General features: G+C 36.0%; 1 protein-coding gene across 2 annotated transcripts in view; it reads right to left on the bottom strand.

Moving 5' to 3' along the window:
- Window positions 1-15,330, bottom strand: part of LOC137031494 (complement C3-like) — a 162,281-nt gene that overhangs the window by 48,842 nt on the left and 98,109 nt on the right. Inside the window, exons 31-32 of one of the 2 annotated variants that reach the window (XM_067402480.1) lie at window positions 6,006-6,065; window positions 5,832-5,922 (exon numbers count right to left, since the gene is read on the bottom strand). In XM_067402480.1, coding sequence (XP_067258581.1) covers window positions 5,832-5,922; window positions 6,006-6,065 — 151 coding nt within the window. Of the gene's footprint in view, window positions 1-5,831; window positions 5,923-6,005; window positions 6,066-14,658; window positions 15,035-15,330 lie in introns of those variants that run through there. The other variant, XM_067402481.1, reaches the window with a different exon arrangement.

The following is a 15,330-nucleotide window of genomic DNA, read 5'->3' as shown; positions in this document are numbered from 1 at the left end:
ATCATCTTTTCTGTTTGCTTGTCTGGTTGTTATAACTCAGTTACAACAACTTAAACAAAATCTAATATTAAAAAGTCAAGGATCAAGAGCTCAACTAAAACAAACCCTGACCTCGATGATGGTAACTTAAAAACTGTGATTTTCTCCTTTGATTATGCTTGTTAACCTCTTAACTGTCCCAATCCCGTTGGCGGGACGCCTCCCAGCCAGCACACCCATGTAGAGCCCACATGGTTTAGCCCAGATGAAATGAACATTGTTCAGAGTGAACACTACAGGCTGTTAAATGTAACATTGAATCAGTGTTGGAGTTAATGAGATAATTAAGTAATTAATTAAGTGATGATTGAGAATTATTGAAGATAGCTGCTGTTAACAAGAAGAATGAATGAAAGAAAGAGAAACACAAGAACAGAAAAACAAAAACACTAGAGCTACAACTGACTTCAGCTGCAGCCTTAGATAAAAGAAGACATTAAATCTCTCCAGATCTCAGCAGAGGATTAAACAACTCCATATACAGAAGCTCTTATTGAGAATGAAGAGATAGTTTTTTTTTGTTGTTGTTGATGTTTTATTGAAATTTGTTTGAGGGTTTTTATGTTACCATCATAGTGATCAGTGATTTCTTTAGTTGTGTAGTTTGACTTGTCTTTGTAATGTTAGAGTTTCTCTGGCTGCTGTAACTGAATTAGTTACAACAAGAAAAACAAGAGAAAAACACAATCTGATGATGTGGGTGATTCATGATAGTGTGTAGTGGCTTAATTCAATGATCTTATGAATTAATTTAATATGAGCAATATCTTATGAACTTTGTTTTATTGTTATTTACTTTTAATCAGAAAAGCTGAATGAGTTTTAAAACACATTGAACACTAAACACTTTAAAACTCCAGCAGAATATCCTCACACAGAGACATCAAGAATCAGCGTATGAATCTCAACAACGGTGACATGCTTCATGCCACAGTGCTGCTTTTTTTTCCCCATTATGCACCCAGAATGCATTGCAGCATGAACGTTTTATTCATATATTAGATCCGTGAATTAAGCCATTATATGACAATTATATTCTTATCATAAAAAAGCTGACACCATTTTGTCTTGTCATTATTACAAACAGCTACAACAACCATAGATAAACTAACACTAAAAAAGTCAAGAGTAAAACTGACTAACTAAAGCAAAGACTGACCTCGATCATGGTGACATCAAACAAAACTATTATTTTCAACAAATCATCAACATCTAAACCTCTGGTAATTCTCAATAACAACTTTTGTAGATGTTTGTCAGAAATAAAGTCAGTCTGGTTAGTAATAAGTGAAGCTGGTAATGCTGTTTGTGGAGTTGTTTAATCAGATCTTCAGAGATTTAATGTCTTATCTTCAGCTGATTTCATCGAAGGCTGTGGCTGAAGTTGTAGTTCTTGTTGTTTCTCTTTTCTTCAGTGATTCTGCTCGTTATCACCTAATTATCTCATTAACTCCAACACAGATTCAGTGTTACATTTAATAACCTGTAGTGTGCACACTGAGTAGTGTTCATTTCATCTGGGCTAAACCATTTGCTAAACAAGGGTGTGCTGGCTGGGAGGCGTCCGGCCAGCGGGACCGTGACAGTTAAGGGGTTAACAGCAAATCACCTTCCTGGTCAAAGATAGCACATCTATGACACAAATTGTGTGATTTATGACACATTAGTGTGTTAAATATTTTAACACATTGCCTGTGTTCAGAAGAATAACACACTGGTTGAGTTAAAGGTCCCGTTTTTCGTGTTTTTTTTAAGCTTTGATTGTGTTTATAGTGTGCAATATAACATGTTCATGTTTCGCGTGTAAAAAAATACAGTATTTTTCACATAATTTACTTATCTGTATACCGCTGTTTCCACTGTCATAAAAACGGGCTGATGACTTCCTTGTTCTATGAAGTCCCTCCTTCAGAAATACGTAACGAGTTCTGATTGTGCCAGCGGTTCCTGTGTTGTGATTCGACAGCAGCTTAGCGAACCTTGCCCGGAAAGGTCACGCCTCTTACCATAACGTGGAGATGCATGCGCTCAGTGTTATTGTAAACATGTCTTTAACTTTACCCTATCAATTTGAGCTGGAATCAGACCCGGTGATTGGACTGCGGGATGAAAATAACAGCGTTTCAACGACATGGCGACAAACACACTCTACAAACGCAACTCTTGTGTATTCCTGTGGGCGGAGGTTAGTCAAAAAACTGTTTTAGTGACGTCATTAAAGAAGGAAGTAGAGGGATGTAGTCCAAACTGGCCGTTCGATGTAGGCGACTTCTGTTAAATAAAATATCTCGCTTGGCATTGAACTTTGAGCTTTAAAATTTTACAGATTTTATTTATACTCTAACAACAACATTACACACTAACTAAAGTTTGAAACATGGGATCACGAAGAACGGGACCTTTAAAAAAAGTAACACAACATGTGTTGTCCTTAACTAGACACACGGATGTGTTAAGATATAACACAGGTTGTGTTGTTTTTAACACATCTGTTTTAAGATTGTGTGTTCCACATCGTCGGCTGAAGTTGGTCCTCGTCTGCCTTTTTTCCGGCCGTTGAATCGGCGTCGGAGCTTGTCAGTAATCGGGACATCTGATCATTCTGATTGGCTGTTCTGCTACTGCCACCTGCTGGTTCGGAAAGGCATTTCATCTTACACAGGCGCAAAACAGATGTGCTACTTGACCATCGGCTGTCGAGCATCGGTTTGGTGTGTCAGAGCAACTTTGGAAGCAGACGCTGCCGAAATACTTACATGATCTGATATGCTGTATCACAAACAGTTTGTAAAGATCCATTTTGAGAGTTATATTGTGAACTTTAGTTTTATTTATGCAATGTTTAATGCAGCCGCGAGCTTGGGGGCGGGGAGCACGAGCATTTAAGGGTGTCTAGAACCCTTTTTCACAAGATGTAATATAAGTCTAAGTTGTCCCCTGAATGTGTCTTTGAAGTGTCAGCTCAGAATACCGCATAGATTTTTTTATTATTCAATTTTTCAAATGCCTATTTTTGGGCATAATTATAAATGCTCCGTTTTCTGCGCACGTCCCCTTTAAATGCTCGCACTCCCCGCCCCCCCCAGCTCGCGCTCTATAATACACTGCATAAACAAAGTTCACACAGCTAATATAACCCTCAAAATGAATCTTTACAAAGTGTTCGTCATACAGAATATCAGATCATGTAAGTATAGTATTTATTTGGATGTTTACATTTGATTCTGAATGAGATTGATAAAAGCTAATGTTACACACTGTTGGAGAGATTTATAAAGAAAGAAGTTGTGTTTATGAATTATACAGACTGCAAGTGTTTAAAAATGAAAATAGCGACTGCTCTTGTCTCTGAGAATACAGTAAGAAATGATGGTAACTTTAACCACATTTAACAGTACATTAGCAACATGTTAACGAAACATTTAGAAAGACAATTTACAAATATCACTAAAAATATCATGATATCATGGATCATGTCAGTTATTATTGTTCTATCTGCCATTTTTCGCTATTGTCCTTGCTTGCTTACCTAGTCTGATGATTCAGCTGTGCACAGATCCAGATGTTATTACTGGCTTGTCTAATGCCTTGAACATGGGCTGGCATATGCAAATATTGGGGGCGTACACCCCGACTGTTACGTAACAGTCAGTGTTATGTTGAGATTCGCCTGTTCTTCAGAGGTATTTTGCACAAATCAAATTTACATAAGAAGGAGGAAACAATGGTGTTTGAGACTCACTGTATGTCATTTCCATGAACTGAACTCTAATTATTTAACCCCTTAACTGTCACGGTCCCGCTGGCCAGACACCTCCCAGCCAGCACACCCTTGTTTAGCACATGATTTAGCCCAGATGAAATGAACACTACTCAGTGTGCACACTACAGGCTATTAAATGTAACACTGAACCAGTGTTGGAGTTAATGAGATAATTAGGTGATAACGAGCAGAATCACTGAAGGACAGAGGAACAACAAGAACTACGACTTCAGCCACAGCCATAGATGAAAACAACTGAAGATAAAAGACATTAAATCTCTGAAGATCTGATCAAACAACTCCACAAACAGCATTACCAGCTTCACTTATTACTAACCAGATTGACTTTATTTCTGACATACATCTACAAAAGTTGTTATTGAGAATTACCAGAGGTTTAGATGTTGATGATTTGTTGAAAATAATAGTTTTGTTTGATGTCACCATGATTGAGGTCAGTCTTTGCTTTAGTTAGGCAGTTTTACTCTTGACTTTTTTAGTGTTAGTTTTTCTGTGGTTGTAGTAACTGTTTGTTATGGCAATAATGACGAGAGAAAATGTGATCAGCTGCTTTATGATAAAAATACAATTGTCATGTAGTGGCCTAATTCATGGATTTAATGATTGAGCTTTTATCACTATGATGGTAACATAAAAAAACCCTCAAACCAATTTCAATAAAACATCAACAACAAAAAAGCTATCTCTTAATTCTCAATAAGAGCTTCTGTATATGGAGTTGTTTAATCCTCTGCTGAGATCTGGAGAGATTTAATGTCTTCTTTCATCTAAGGCTGCAGCTGAAGTCAGTTGTATTCCTAGTGTTTTCAATTTTTTCTGTTCTTGTGTTTGTTTTTCCTTCGTTCATTCTGCTTGTTAACAGCAGCTATCTTCATTAATTCTCAATCATCACTTAATTAATTACTTAATTATCTTATTCTCCAACACTGATTCAGTGTTACATTTAACAGCCTGTAGTGTGCACTCTGAACAATGTTCATTTCATCTGGGCTAAACCATGTGCATCCTACATGGGTGTGCTGGCTAGGAGGCGTCCTGCCAATGGGACCGTGACAGTTAAGGAGTTAACTATGCTGAGGTAAATTCAATTTTCAATTCTAGGGCACATTTAAATCCCACCCTAAAATAGGCAGTTAAAAAATGGAATAATAAAAAAATCTATGGGGTATTTTGAGCTCAAACTTCACAGACACATTCTGGGGACACCTTAGACTTATATTATGTCTTGTGAAATAGTGTTTTAGGGCACCTTTAATCAACAACACTAAATCAGGAGAAACATTGAGCCGATCCAGTTAGAATACTTTTCAACCAACAATTCAAAACATTTATCATGGATTTACTGTAGTAAGACTAACTGTAACCGTGGTATTTTGTCAGAAATGTAGGTTAATATCGTATGTTATTTAATTTTTAATGTAGATATGTAATAAATGAGTAATAAAGGCCAAATTACAGACTATTTTTGTCATGAACTTGCAGTTTTGTGCATTCGTATTTACATTAAATGTGTTTATAGAGTAAACACCATAAAGCCATTCTAGAAACAACATTTTTACTTTTTACCATGTAGTGAAGTGCCATGTGTGGTTTTACCTGCTGTGATCTACTTAGAGTAATTTTTAATTTAAATAAGAATAGAGTTCTTACTCTAATATTCAAATTTCACCCTTTAAAAACAAGATTGTTGAAAGTTTTACAGATTTTGTTTGTGTATTAAATTTACATCTGTATCTCAAGTTACTTTACTCTCAGCTCAAACTTTTGTCAAATCTGTCATGTTTTAAAGAAACCAAAAATGTAATGTTTATATATATATATATATATATATATATATATATATATATATATATATATATATATATATATATATATATATATATATATATAAAATTGAAAAGGAACCAGCCCCCAGATGTGTCCACAACATTGAATCTGGAATCTTTAAAAAAGTTTGAACACCCCTGGTACAGAAAGTGATACAGAAAGGCCTTGAACTCAGTCTTACTTTCAGGGTCTTTTTCCATTTTAACAGTCAGATCAAAGAATGTACAGTCAGACTTCTTCTCAACAGGTCTGGCGTAGTACAGCGTCAAAACCTGAAAACAGCGGCATGTTTCAGACTAGATGTTTAAATGCTTTAATCTTGCTCTTGATCATATAAACTCTCATGAACACTCACAGAGAGATAGGCTGTTCCAGTTCCTCTAGCCGTCACACTGAAATCTGTGTTTATGTTCACCTGTTGAGTGAATATCATCAGAATAATGAAATCCATGATATAGTATGAGATACCTGAATGGGAACCCCTGGTGTTAAGAATTGTTTTAAAGCATCTGCCAAACACCCATTTGTCAGATCAAATGCATTTTGCTTATAAAACACATAGAGGCACTGAGGATGCTACTTTAACTCTACTCCATGTGATTAGCAAGCATGTTCATGTCCCATTTTCCAGAAATGTATTTATTGATTTAGCTCTGCTTTTAATACTGTTAGGACTGACATTTTATTAGATTGATTATTAAAACTTGATACCAATGAACACCTTGTGTTATGGATCAAGGATTTCTTAACTGACCGTCCTCAAAGAGTTTCTGTACAAGGTACCATGTTCTGATGAGGTTATTTTGAATACTGGCATCCCTCAAGGTTGTGTGTTATCACCTGCATTATTTGTATATAAGTAATTTTATGTTACTTAAGTATGCTGATGACATGGCTATGGTTGGTCTTATGGTCAGAGGAAAGGGGGATTTAGAGAGGGCCTACTTTGAGCATACAGACTGCCTGGTAACATGGTGCGAGGATAGTGCTTTGTCACACTGTTAGACCTTGCCGGGCTTGTTTACAGTATAATACTGGCAACACTGTTGCCAGTAATTTACTATTGATTGTACAGTTATTTACTGTAATCTACAGTATGTTACTGTAAAGATACCATTCACTAAATTAAAACTCGTTTTACCTAATTTCATTTGCAGAAACCAACTGCCCCAGACTGCCATTTAAATTTACTAACTAACTTTAATTATATGTTAATAACATATGCATATTATTACTATGAACTTATTTCTTTAGAGTTCAATAAAAAAACATTTTAAATAAAAAGATTTTCACTGCCTCAGCAACTACACAGTCACCATCTGTTAAAGGGTTAGTTCACCCAAAAATTAAAATTATGTCATTTATTACTCACCCTCATGTCGTTCCACACCCGTAAGACCTTCATTAATCTTCGGAATACAAATTAAGATATTTTAGTTGAAATCCGATGGCTCCGTTTCTTCTGTCAAGATCCATAAAGGTACTAAAAACATATTTAAATCAGTTCATGTGAGCACAGTGGCTCAATATTAATATTATAAAGCGACGAGAATATTTTTGGTGCGGCAAAAAAACAAAATAACAACTTATTTAGTGATGGCCGATTTCAAAACACTGATTCAGGAAGCATCGGAGCATTGTGAATCAGTGTATCGAATCTGCAGTTCGGAGCTCCAAAGTCACGTGATTTCAGCAGTTTGGCGGTTTGACACGCGATCCGATTCTTGATTCGATACACTGATTGACTTATGCTCCAATGCTTTCTGAAGCAGTGTTTTGAAATCGGTCATCACTAAATAAGTCGTTATTTGCTTTTTTGCCGCACCAAAAGTATTCTCGTCGCTTTATAATATTAATATTGAGCCACTGTACTCACAGAGCCATCGGATTTTAACTAAAATATCTTAATTTGCGTTCTAAAGATTAACGAAGGTCTTACGGGTGTGAAACAACATGAAGGCAAATAATAAATGACAACATTTTCATTTTTGGGTGAACTAACCCTTTAAATAAAACAACATGCAGCATATGACCAATGTTTTTTGATCTCCTCCTGAACTTAAGCACAGGCTCTACTCTTCAGCACAATGGTGACCCACAAAACTCAATTTTACAGTAAACTACTGGCAACAGTATTGCCAGTAAATAGCTGTTTTTTAACTTTAACAGTTTGTAACTGTTAAAATACATTTTTTGGGTGTGTCTTTTTATCTTACACCTTTAACCCTTTCAACCCCACAGGAACATCCTCTAGTGTCCACACTACAGAGTAAAAGTAACATTGATGCTGTTGCGGACGCCTCCCAACGAGCACACCCTTGTTTAGCACATGGTTTAGCCCAGATGAAATGAACACTACTCAGTGTGCACACTACAGGCTATTAAATGTAACACTGAATTGGTCTTGAAGTTAATGAGATAATTAGGTCATAACGAGGAGAATCACTGAAGAACAGAGAAACAACAAGAACTACAACTTCAGCCACAGCCTTCGATGAAATCAACTGAAGATAAAAGACATTAAATCTCTGAAGATCTGATCAAACATCTCCACAAACAGCATTACCAGCTTCACTTATTACTAACCAGACTGACTTTATTTCTGACACACATCTACAAAAGTTGTTATTGAGAATTAACAGAGGTTTAGATGTTGAAGATTTGTTGAAAATAATAGTTTTGTTTGATGTCACCATGATCGAGGTCAGTCCTTGTTTTAGTCAGGCAGTTTTACTCTTGACTTTTTTAGTGTTAGTTTTACTGTGTCTGTTGTAGCTTTTATGGCAACAATGACAAGAGAAAATATGAACAGCTGCTTTATGATAAGAACTTAACTGTCATGTAGTGGCTTATTTCACTGATCTAATGATTGAGCTTTATATGAATAAAATGTTAAGTTTGTGTTGACTTTTCTAGAAATAAAATGATAAAACGGTTTTAATCAGAAAAGCTGAATGAGTTTTAAAACACATTGTACACTAAACACTTTAAAGCTCCAGCAAAACTTCCTCACACACAGACATCTACAATCAGCGTATGAATCTCAACAATGGTGACATGCTTCATGCCACAATGCATTCTGGGTGCATCATGCAAAACTCATCCATGGACCCCAGAATGCATTGCAGCATTAAGCATGTCACCATTGTTGAGATTCATGCGCTGATTCTTGATGTATGTGAGTAAATCTCACCGTAGATCAAAGTGTTTAATGTACCATCTGTTTTAAAACTCATTCAGATTTTCTGATTAAAACTGTGCTGGATCTTTACATCAATCACAATAAAACACAGTTAGTAAGATATTGCTCATATTAAACTCAGTTATAAGATCAGTGAATTAAGCCACTGCGCAGTGATTATATTCTTATCATGAAGCAGACACAGCATCAGATTGAGTTTTTCTTGCCATAACTAATTCAGTTTCAGCAGCCAGAGAAACCCTGACATTATTAAAAACAAGTCAAACTACTCAACTAAAGTAAACTCTTATCACCATGATGGTAACATAAAAAAACAATTCAATAAAACATCAACAACAGTCTCTTAATTCTCAATAAGAGCTTCTGTATATGGAGTTGTTTAATCCTCTGCTGAGATCTGGAGAGATTTAATGTCTTCTTTCATCTAAGGCTGCAGCTGAAGTCAGTTGTATTCCTAGTGTTTTCAATTTTTTCTGTTCTTGTGTTTGAACGGAATAAATACGAGCAGAAACTACAACTGTCTTCCAGCCATTACACATTATTACACTTATTACTGACCAAGTTATTACTAAATGTATTTATACAGAAGATCTTATTGAGAATGAACAAAAGTTTAAATGTCGATATTTTGTTGAAAATGTTTAGTTTGATGTTACCATTGAGGTGATCAGCATTTGCATTAGTTGTGCTCTTTACCCATGACTTTTTATACACCAGTTTTTGTTGTTTGCTTTGGCTGCTTAAGCTGTTTTTGCAAGTCACAATTGTTACAGCATAAACAAATGTGTAAATAAAATCTTTGAGTGTTGATAGTGATGTGTTGGTAAAGACTTGACCATCACATAGTTTCTTTATTCACTGAATTTATTCCATGTTTTTTTTCTATTGTTAACAAACTAATATTTTACATTATCACCACTGTGAAACTACAGCAAGAGTTCCAACAAACAATCAGCTAAAGAGTTTATTTTTAAACACCATGCACCAAAAAACAGCTGCAATATTTTTTTCGACACACACAGATATCAAAAATCAGCACATCAATCTCAACAATGGTGGCAATAAATCTGCATAATTTATTCATGCTGCAGTGCATGCTGGGAATTTTGTACTATGCTGGCACCCAGCATGCATTGCAATATTAAACTTTTGGATGTCACCGTTGTTGAGATTCATATTCTGATTGTTGATGTCTCTGCTGTCCAAGTTATGCAGAAGCTCAAAATATTTTATGCATTATTAGACTTATGTGTTCTCCAAAATAAATGATTACTTGAAGGGTTGTTAGTTCTTTTGCTGTTGAATCACAGATATAGTATAATCAATAAAGATAAAACACCCATTAAAGACTAAACACTGAAAAAGATCAGTTAACCAAACAAGTCATAATGATTAATAGTGTCATCACAACAGCCAAAAAACCTAATCAACTTTATGCTGGCTTTTTCTTGCCATAACAAATGTGTTTTATAAACACTCAGTTACAGCAGTCAGAAAGCGAACACAAAAGAGTGAAGACCCCAACTAAAGCAGACACTGGTCACTATGACGGTGACTGCAAACTTCAATACATTTTTATTTTCAATTTATTTTCAACATCCATATCTGTTAATTCTCAACAAGAACTTCTGTACATATATGAAAAAATAATGTCAAACAGGTTTGTGAACTGGTTTGACACTCAGTGTGGCTGAAGTCAGTTGTAGTTCTTGTGTTTCTGCTCGTCTCTTCTTTTTTCTGGTCATGTTTCTCTGTCCTTCAGTGATTCTGCTTATCAGGTGTTTATAAAGTGTCTGAATTCACTCACTTTTTTTCATTCACTCTGTCAAGTGGACTATATTAGTGAACTAATGTAGGGAATAGTGAATGAGGGTATAGGGTGTGATTTAGAACACAGCCTCGACTTTGAGCGATGTTAACTCACAGTATATTCCTGTAGGCTATTTTCTCAAAAATGACAAATATTACCCAGAATGCATTGTTTTCTACAGTATATTACTGTTTTAATGGAAAATGGTTTGTTACTGTCAGAATTTGGCCGTTTTTCTACAGCAAGGTCTAACAGTGTACTAAATGCTTTTAAAACTAAGGGACTCATTGTTAGTACTTGGGAAGGGCCATCTATATGTCAGCCGGTTATAACTGGGGCAGAGGTGGAGATTCCAGGGGTCAGAAAGTAAAAGTCCTGCCATATTTTTATTCCACCCACTGAAGCATTAATGAGATAATTAGGTGATAAATTGAGAGATGATTGAGCATTATTGAAGACACCTGATGATAACAAGCAGAATCACCAAAGGAGAAAATCACAATTTTTAAGTTACCATCATCGAGGTCAGGGTTTGTTTTAGTTGAGCTCTTGACCCTTGACTTTTTAATGTTAGATTTTGTTTGGGCAGTTTTAACTGCATTAAAACCAAACAGACAAGCAAAGTTAAAAGATAATCAGGTGTTGTTGGTTATGTTTTCACATAATCAATATTTGATCTGAATCACTGAACTCATTTAGAATCCAATCTCTGAGTTAGATTTACATTATTGATTACATCAGCACTGTGATTCTGCAGCACAAGATCAGCTTTTACAATACATTTTTTTAAGAGTTCTGATTTAAAAAAAAAAAAAAAAAGCAGAGCTCATTTAAGCACACAGACATCAAGAATCAGCCTGTGAATCTCAACAGTGGTGGCCATCATGAAGCATGTTGCAGTGCATTCTGGGAGCCACCAATCAAAATTCATCCATGGCTCCCATCATGCATTGCTGCATGAATAAATTATGAGCTTAATTGTCTTAGTAATTTCATTTATTCTCACTATTAAAATGTTGCTGTTTTTCTGTGACTTTTTAGTAGCTTGTTTTCTAATGTTCAGAGTTGATCTGTTGATCAGAATATGTTGCTTGTCACCGTTGTTGAGATTCACAGGCTGATACTTGATGTCTTGTGTGTGCCTAAAATAATTTCTTTTTTTTTTTTTTGTGATAAGGACAACTTTAAAAAAAAAAAAAAAAAATCTGTATCGTATAAGCTGATCTTCTGCAGAATCACAGTGCTGCTGTAATCAATAAAGTAAAACTAAGAGATTGGGCTCTAAATGAGTTCAGTGATTCAGATCAAATAATGTTTATGTAAAAACATAACCAACAACACCTGATCATCTTTTAATTTTGCTTGTCTGTTTGGTTTTAATGGAGTTAAAACTGCCCAAACAAAATCTAATATTAAAAAGTCAAGGATCAAGAGCTCAACTAAAACAAACCCTGACCTCGATGATGGTAACTTAAATATTGTGATTTTCTCCTTTGGTGATTCTGCTTGTTATCATCAGGTGTCTTCAATAATGCTCAATCCTCTCTCAATTTATCACCTAATTATCTCATTAATGCTTCAGTGGGTGGAATAAAAATATGGCAGGACTTTTACTTTCTGACCCCTGGAATCTCCACCTCTGAACTGGGGGCCAACATGTTGAGATTGTAAATATTTTTAAACATCTTGGGATTGTAGCCTCAATTTTATTGAAGACACAGATTACATCTATAAGAAAGCAATCCAAAGATTGTTTCTTTTAAGGAAATTAAATAGTTTTAATGTAAGGAAATCCTGGGGTTGGTCTACACTAGTTTGCTCGAAAGAATGTTTTCGTATAACATTACCTGCTGGTATGGGAATCTGGGGGCTAGAAGTAAAAGCAAGCTCACAAAGATAATTAATACAGCCAGTAAGATCATCTTGGACCCCCAGAGGCAGCTGGGGGAACTGTATATTAATCAGACCAGGAGGAAAGCTTTACAAATAACACAGGATTCTATTCACCCTCTTCAACGTGAATTTGAAAAAAAAAAACTTCCTTCAGGCAGAAGATACCCACAGCAACAAAAAATATTTTTAAGAAATCTTTTATACCATCTGCTATTACTTAATAAAATAAATGATCTATGACTAGGCCTATGTATACTATGCAATTAATGGTTGTTAAGCTATATATTTAAGATTACTTAGTTATCTTATTTATGGTTTTAATGTTATTAGTTTGTTTATCTATTTTATGTTTTTGTGTTTTTTGTTATCCATGGGAAAGTTAGTTCTTGCAAGTTTTTATGTTTTTGTGTATTTGTTGTATTCACTTGTGAAGTTAATGTATTTGTGGTAAGTTTTTGTGAGGCTGAAGATGAATTTCCACAGTGTGGACAATAAAGAAATCTAATCTAATATATGATGCCACGTTGTGCAGCTTTTGGTTGTAATTTTCAGTCGACGAACTACAATAGAAGCGATGCGAGTCTTTACTGCTTTAGTAGCGATGAGGAGAAAAGAATGGGAAGTTGTGAAGAATGTGAACGAATAAAACTTCCTTAAGAACCTAAAAAAACGTCCTAAAAAGTCTTTGGTTATAGGTTAACTAATGTTATAGCCAGATATGACAGCGCTACTGCAGCACGCATCGCTGCAGATGAGCAGCTGATTTTCTATTTAGCAAGACAATGCGCAAACTGCCGCAAATCGAAATGAAAGTAAGTCGCAGGTGCTCAAAACACAATAATCTTCATTAAAGGTGCAATATGTAATTTATTTGCAGTAAAATATCCAAAAACCACGAGGCCAGTGTTATATATTTTGTTCACTTAAAATAATCCAAATGTTTCCAACTATTTGTAAATCGCGAGAAAATTGCAATTTTAATGAAGGCTCCGGGACGTGTGAGGAGTCGCCTGTCAATGGCGTCATACCCGCGTTACCCTCGGTTTCCGCTTTTATTTTGTAGAAACCATGGAAACACCAAAGACGCTTTTGCACGTTTTAATAGACAAGAGAACAACTGTTATGATACATGTATAGACAGAAAACTAATTATTGTTCTATAGCTCAACACATTTAGTCTTATTGTTTAAATCTTAATATTAATAATTAATAATAAAACAATTTTTTGTGAGTACCATGCTATACCATGCCTCAGAGAAAAACACTATTTTGTCAAGTAGCTTTATTTTTAGCAACAGTAATACATAATTTTCTCCATCATGCAATACGTTTTAATATGATATTGTAAAATCGATCAATCTTACTGCAGTGTGTAACAGTGTCTCACAGCAGCCGCCGAGTGAACGCACAGAGTAACGTCATAACATCATTTTCGACACTCTCAAATGTATCTAATATGATAAACAGAGCTGTGTTACCTCATACTCATGACTGGAAAAGCGGAAGCAGCGTCGGCGACTGTGTCATAATAAAAGTCCTGCTGCTTGTGAGGTGTGTGTTGCGCAGTCTCTCCAGCTCCTCGTTCAGCTCCCACAACACTCGGTACTGCTCTGCTTCATACTACAGTAACATTAATAATCACATCCATGAACATGATTTCTTCCCGAGTCCAATCCCTATTCTTTTGTACCGTCCATTGAGGTGACCACATGTCCCAAGATTCCTCACTCAAACTTGGCGTCATCAAGCTACGCCTTTGTTTTGAATAGGCCTTTAGTGACCTCTAGCAGACAGAATTCTTACATACTGCACCTTTAAAAGTAACGAGACTGAATGATGTTACCAGTGCTGTTGCCACTCTGTCCGAATGCGGTCTTGATTTAGAAAATTAGCTAATTTTGATAAAATGCAGCTCATGTTGCTTTCGGTGATATGAACTCCATAAAATCTGCATATAGCACGGGAACTGAAGATCGGATATATTTTGCAGAGATACATTTATGTGGCCAAGTGTAAATACAATCGTTTTTTTGTAAATCAGATAGCTATCCGATCAGAGAAAACGCATGAAGTGACCAAGTGTTAACAGGCCCAAAGACACGGTTCTTTAGGAAGTTTTATTCGTCCACATTCTTCACAACTTCCCATTCTTTTTTCCACTTCTTATCGCTAGGTGTTATGATACAGATGGCACGGAGGCAGAGGTAAAAGCAAGTATGGTGGTTTATTTGAGAAACAGCAATGAGCAGGTGAGTAAATGGAAAATGGAGAGTTCAAATGAGATGATAGAGGTTTTGATACTGTCCTTGTGATTGCAGATGGAGGTAGAAGTCGAAGAGATGGAGAAGGGCTGATGAGGAACACACACACACAGAAGGAGGAACACAGGAGGGGAACTGGAGACGACGGGGCGATGGGGATCGCTGGTAGCAGGTAAGTAGCAGGTAGAGTCCTTGAGGTTCGCATACATGAGTCTGTACTACAAACGAGACCAGACAACTGGTGTGTGTGTGAGTGTGGGTTAAATAGTGCTGGTGATAAAGTGGCTGATGAAGTGCAGGTGGCGATGATTAGAATTCCGGTGATTGAGTGTGTGGGTATTGACGGGAGGTGGAGCCTGACGTGTCTGTGACACTAGGAAAGCAGTAAAGACTTACATCGCTTCTCTTGTGGCTCATCAACTGAAAATTACAACCAAAAGCTGCACAATGTGGCATTGTATATTATTATCCGAGTTGTGTTGTGTTAAAAACAGCAATATGACACTGTCAGTAG

This window comes from Chanodichthys erythropterus, chromosome 12 (assembly GCF_024489055.1).
Source record: "Chanodichthys erythropterus isolate Z2021 chromosome 12, ASM2448905v1, whole genome shotgun sequence".
NCBI lineage: Eukaryota > Metazoa > Chordata > Actinopteri > Cypriniformes > Xenocyprididae > Chanodichthys > Chanodichthys erythropterus.
This window is presented reverse-complemented; position numbering and strand designations above follow the sequence as displayed.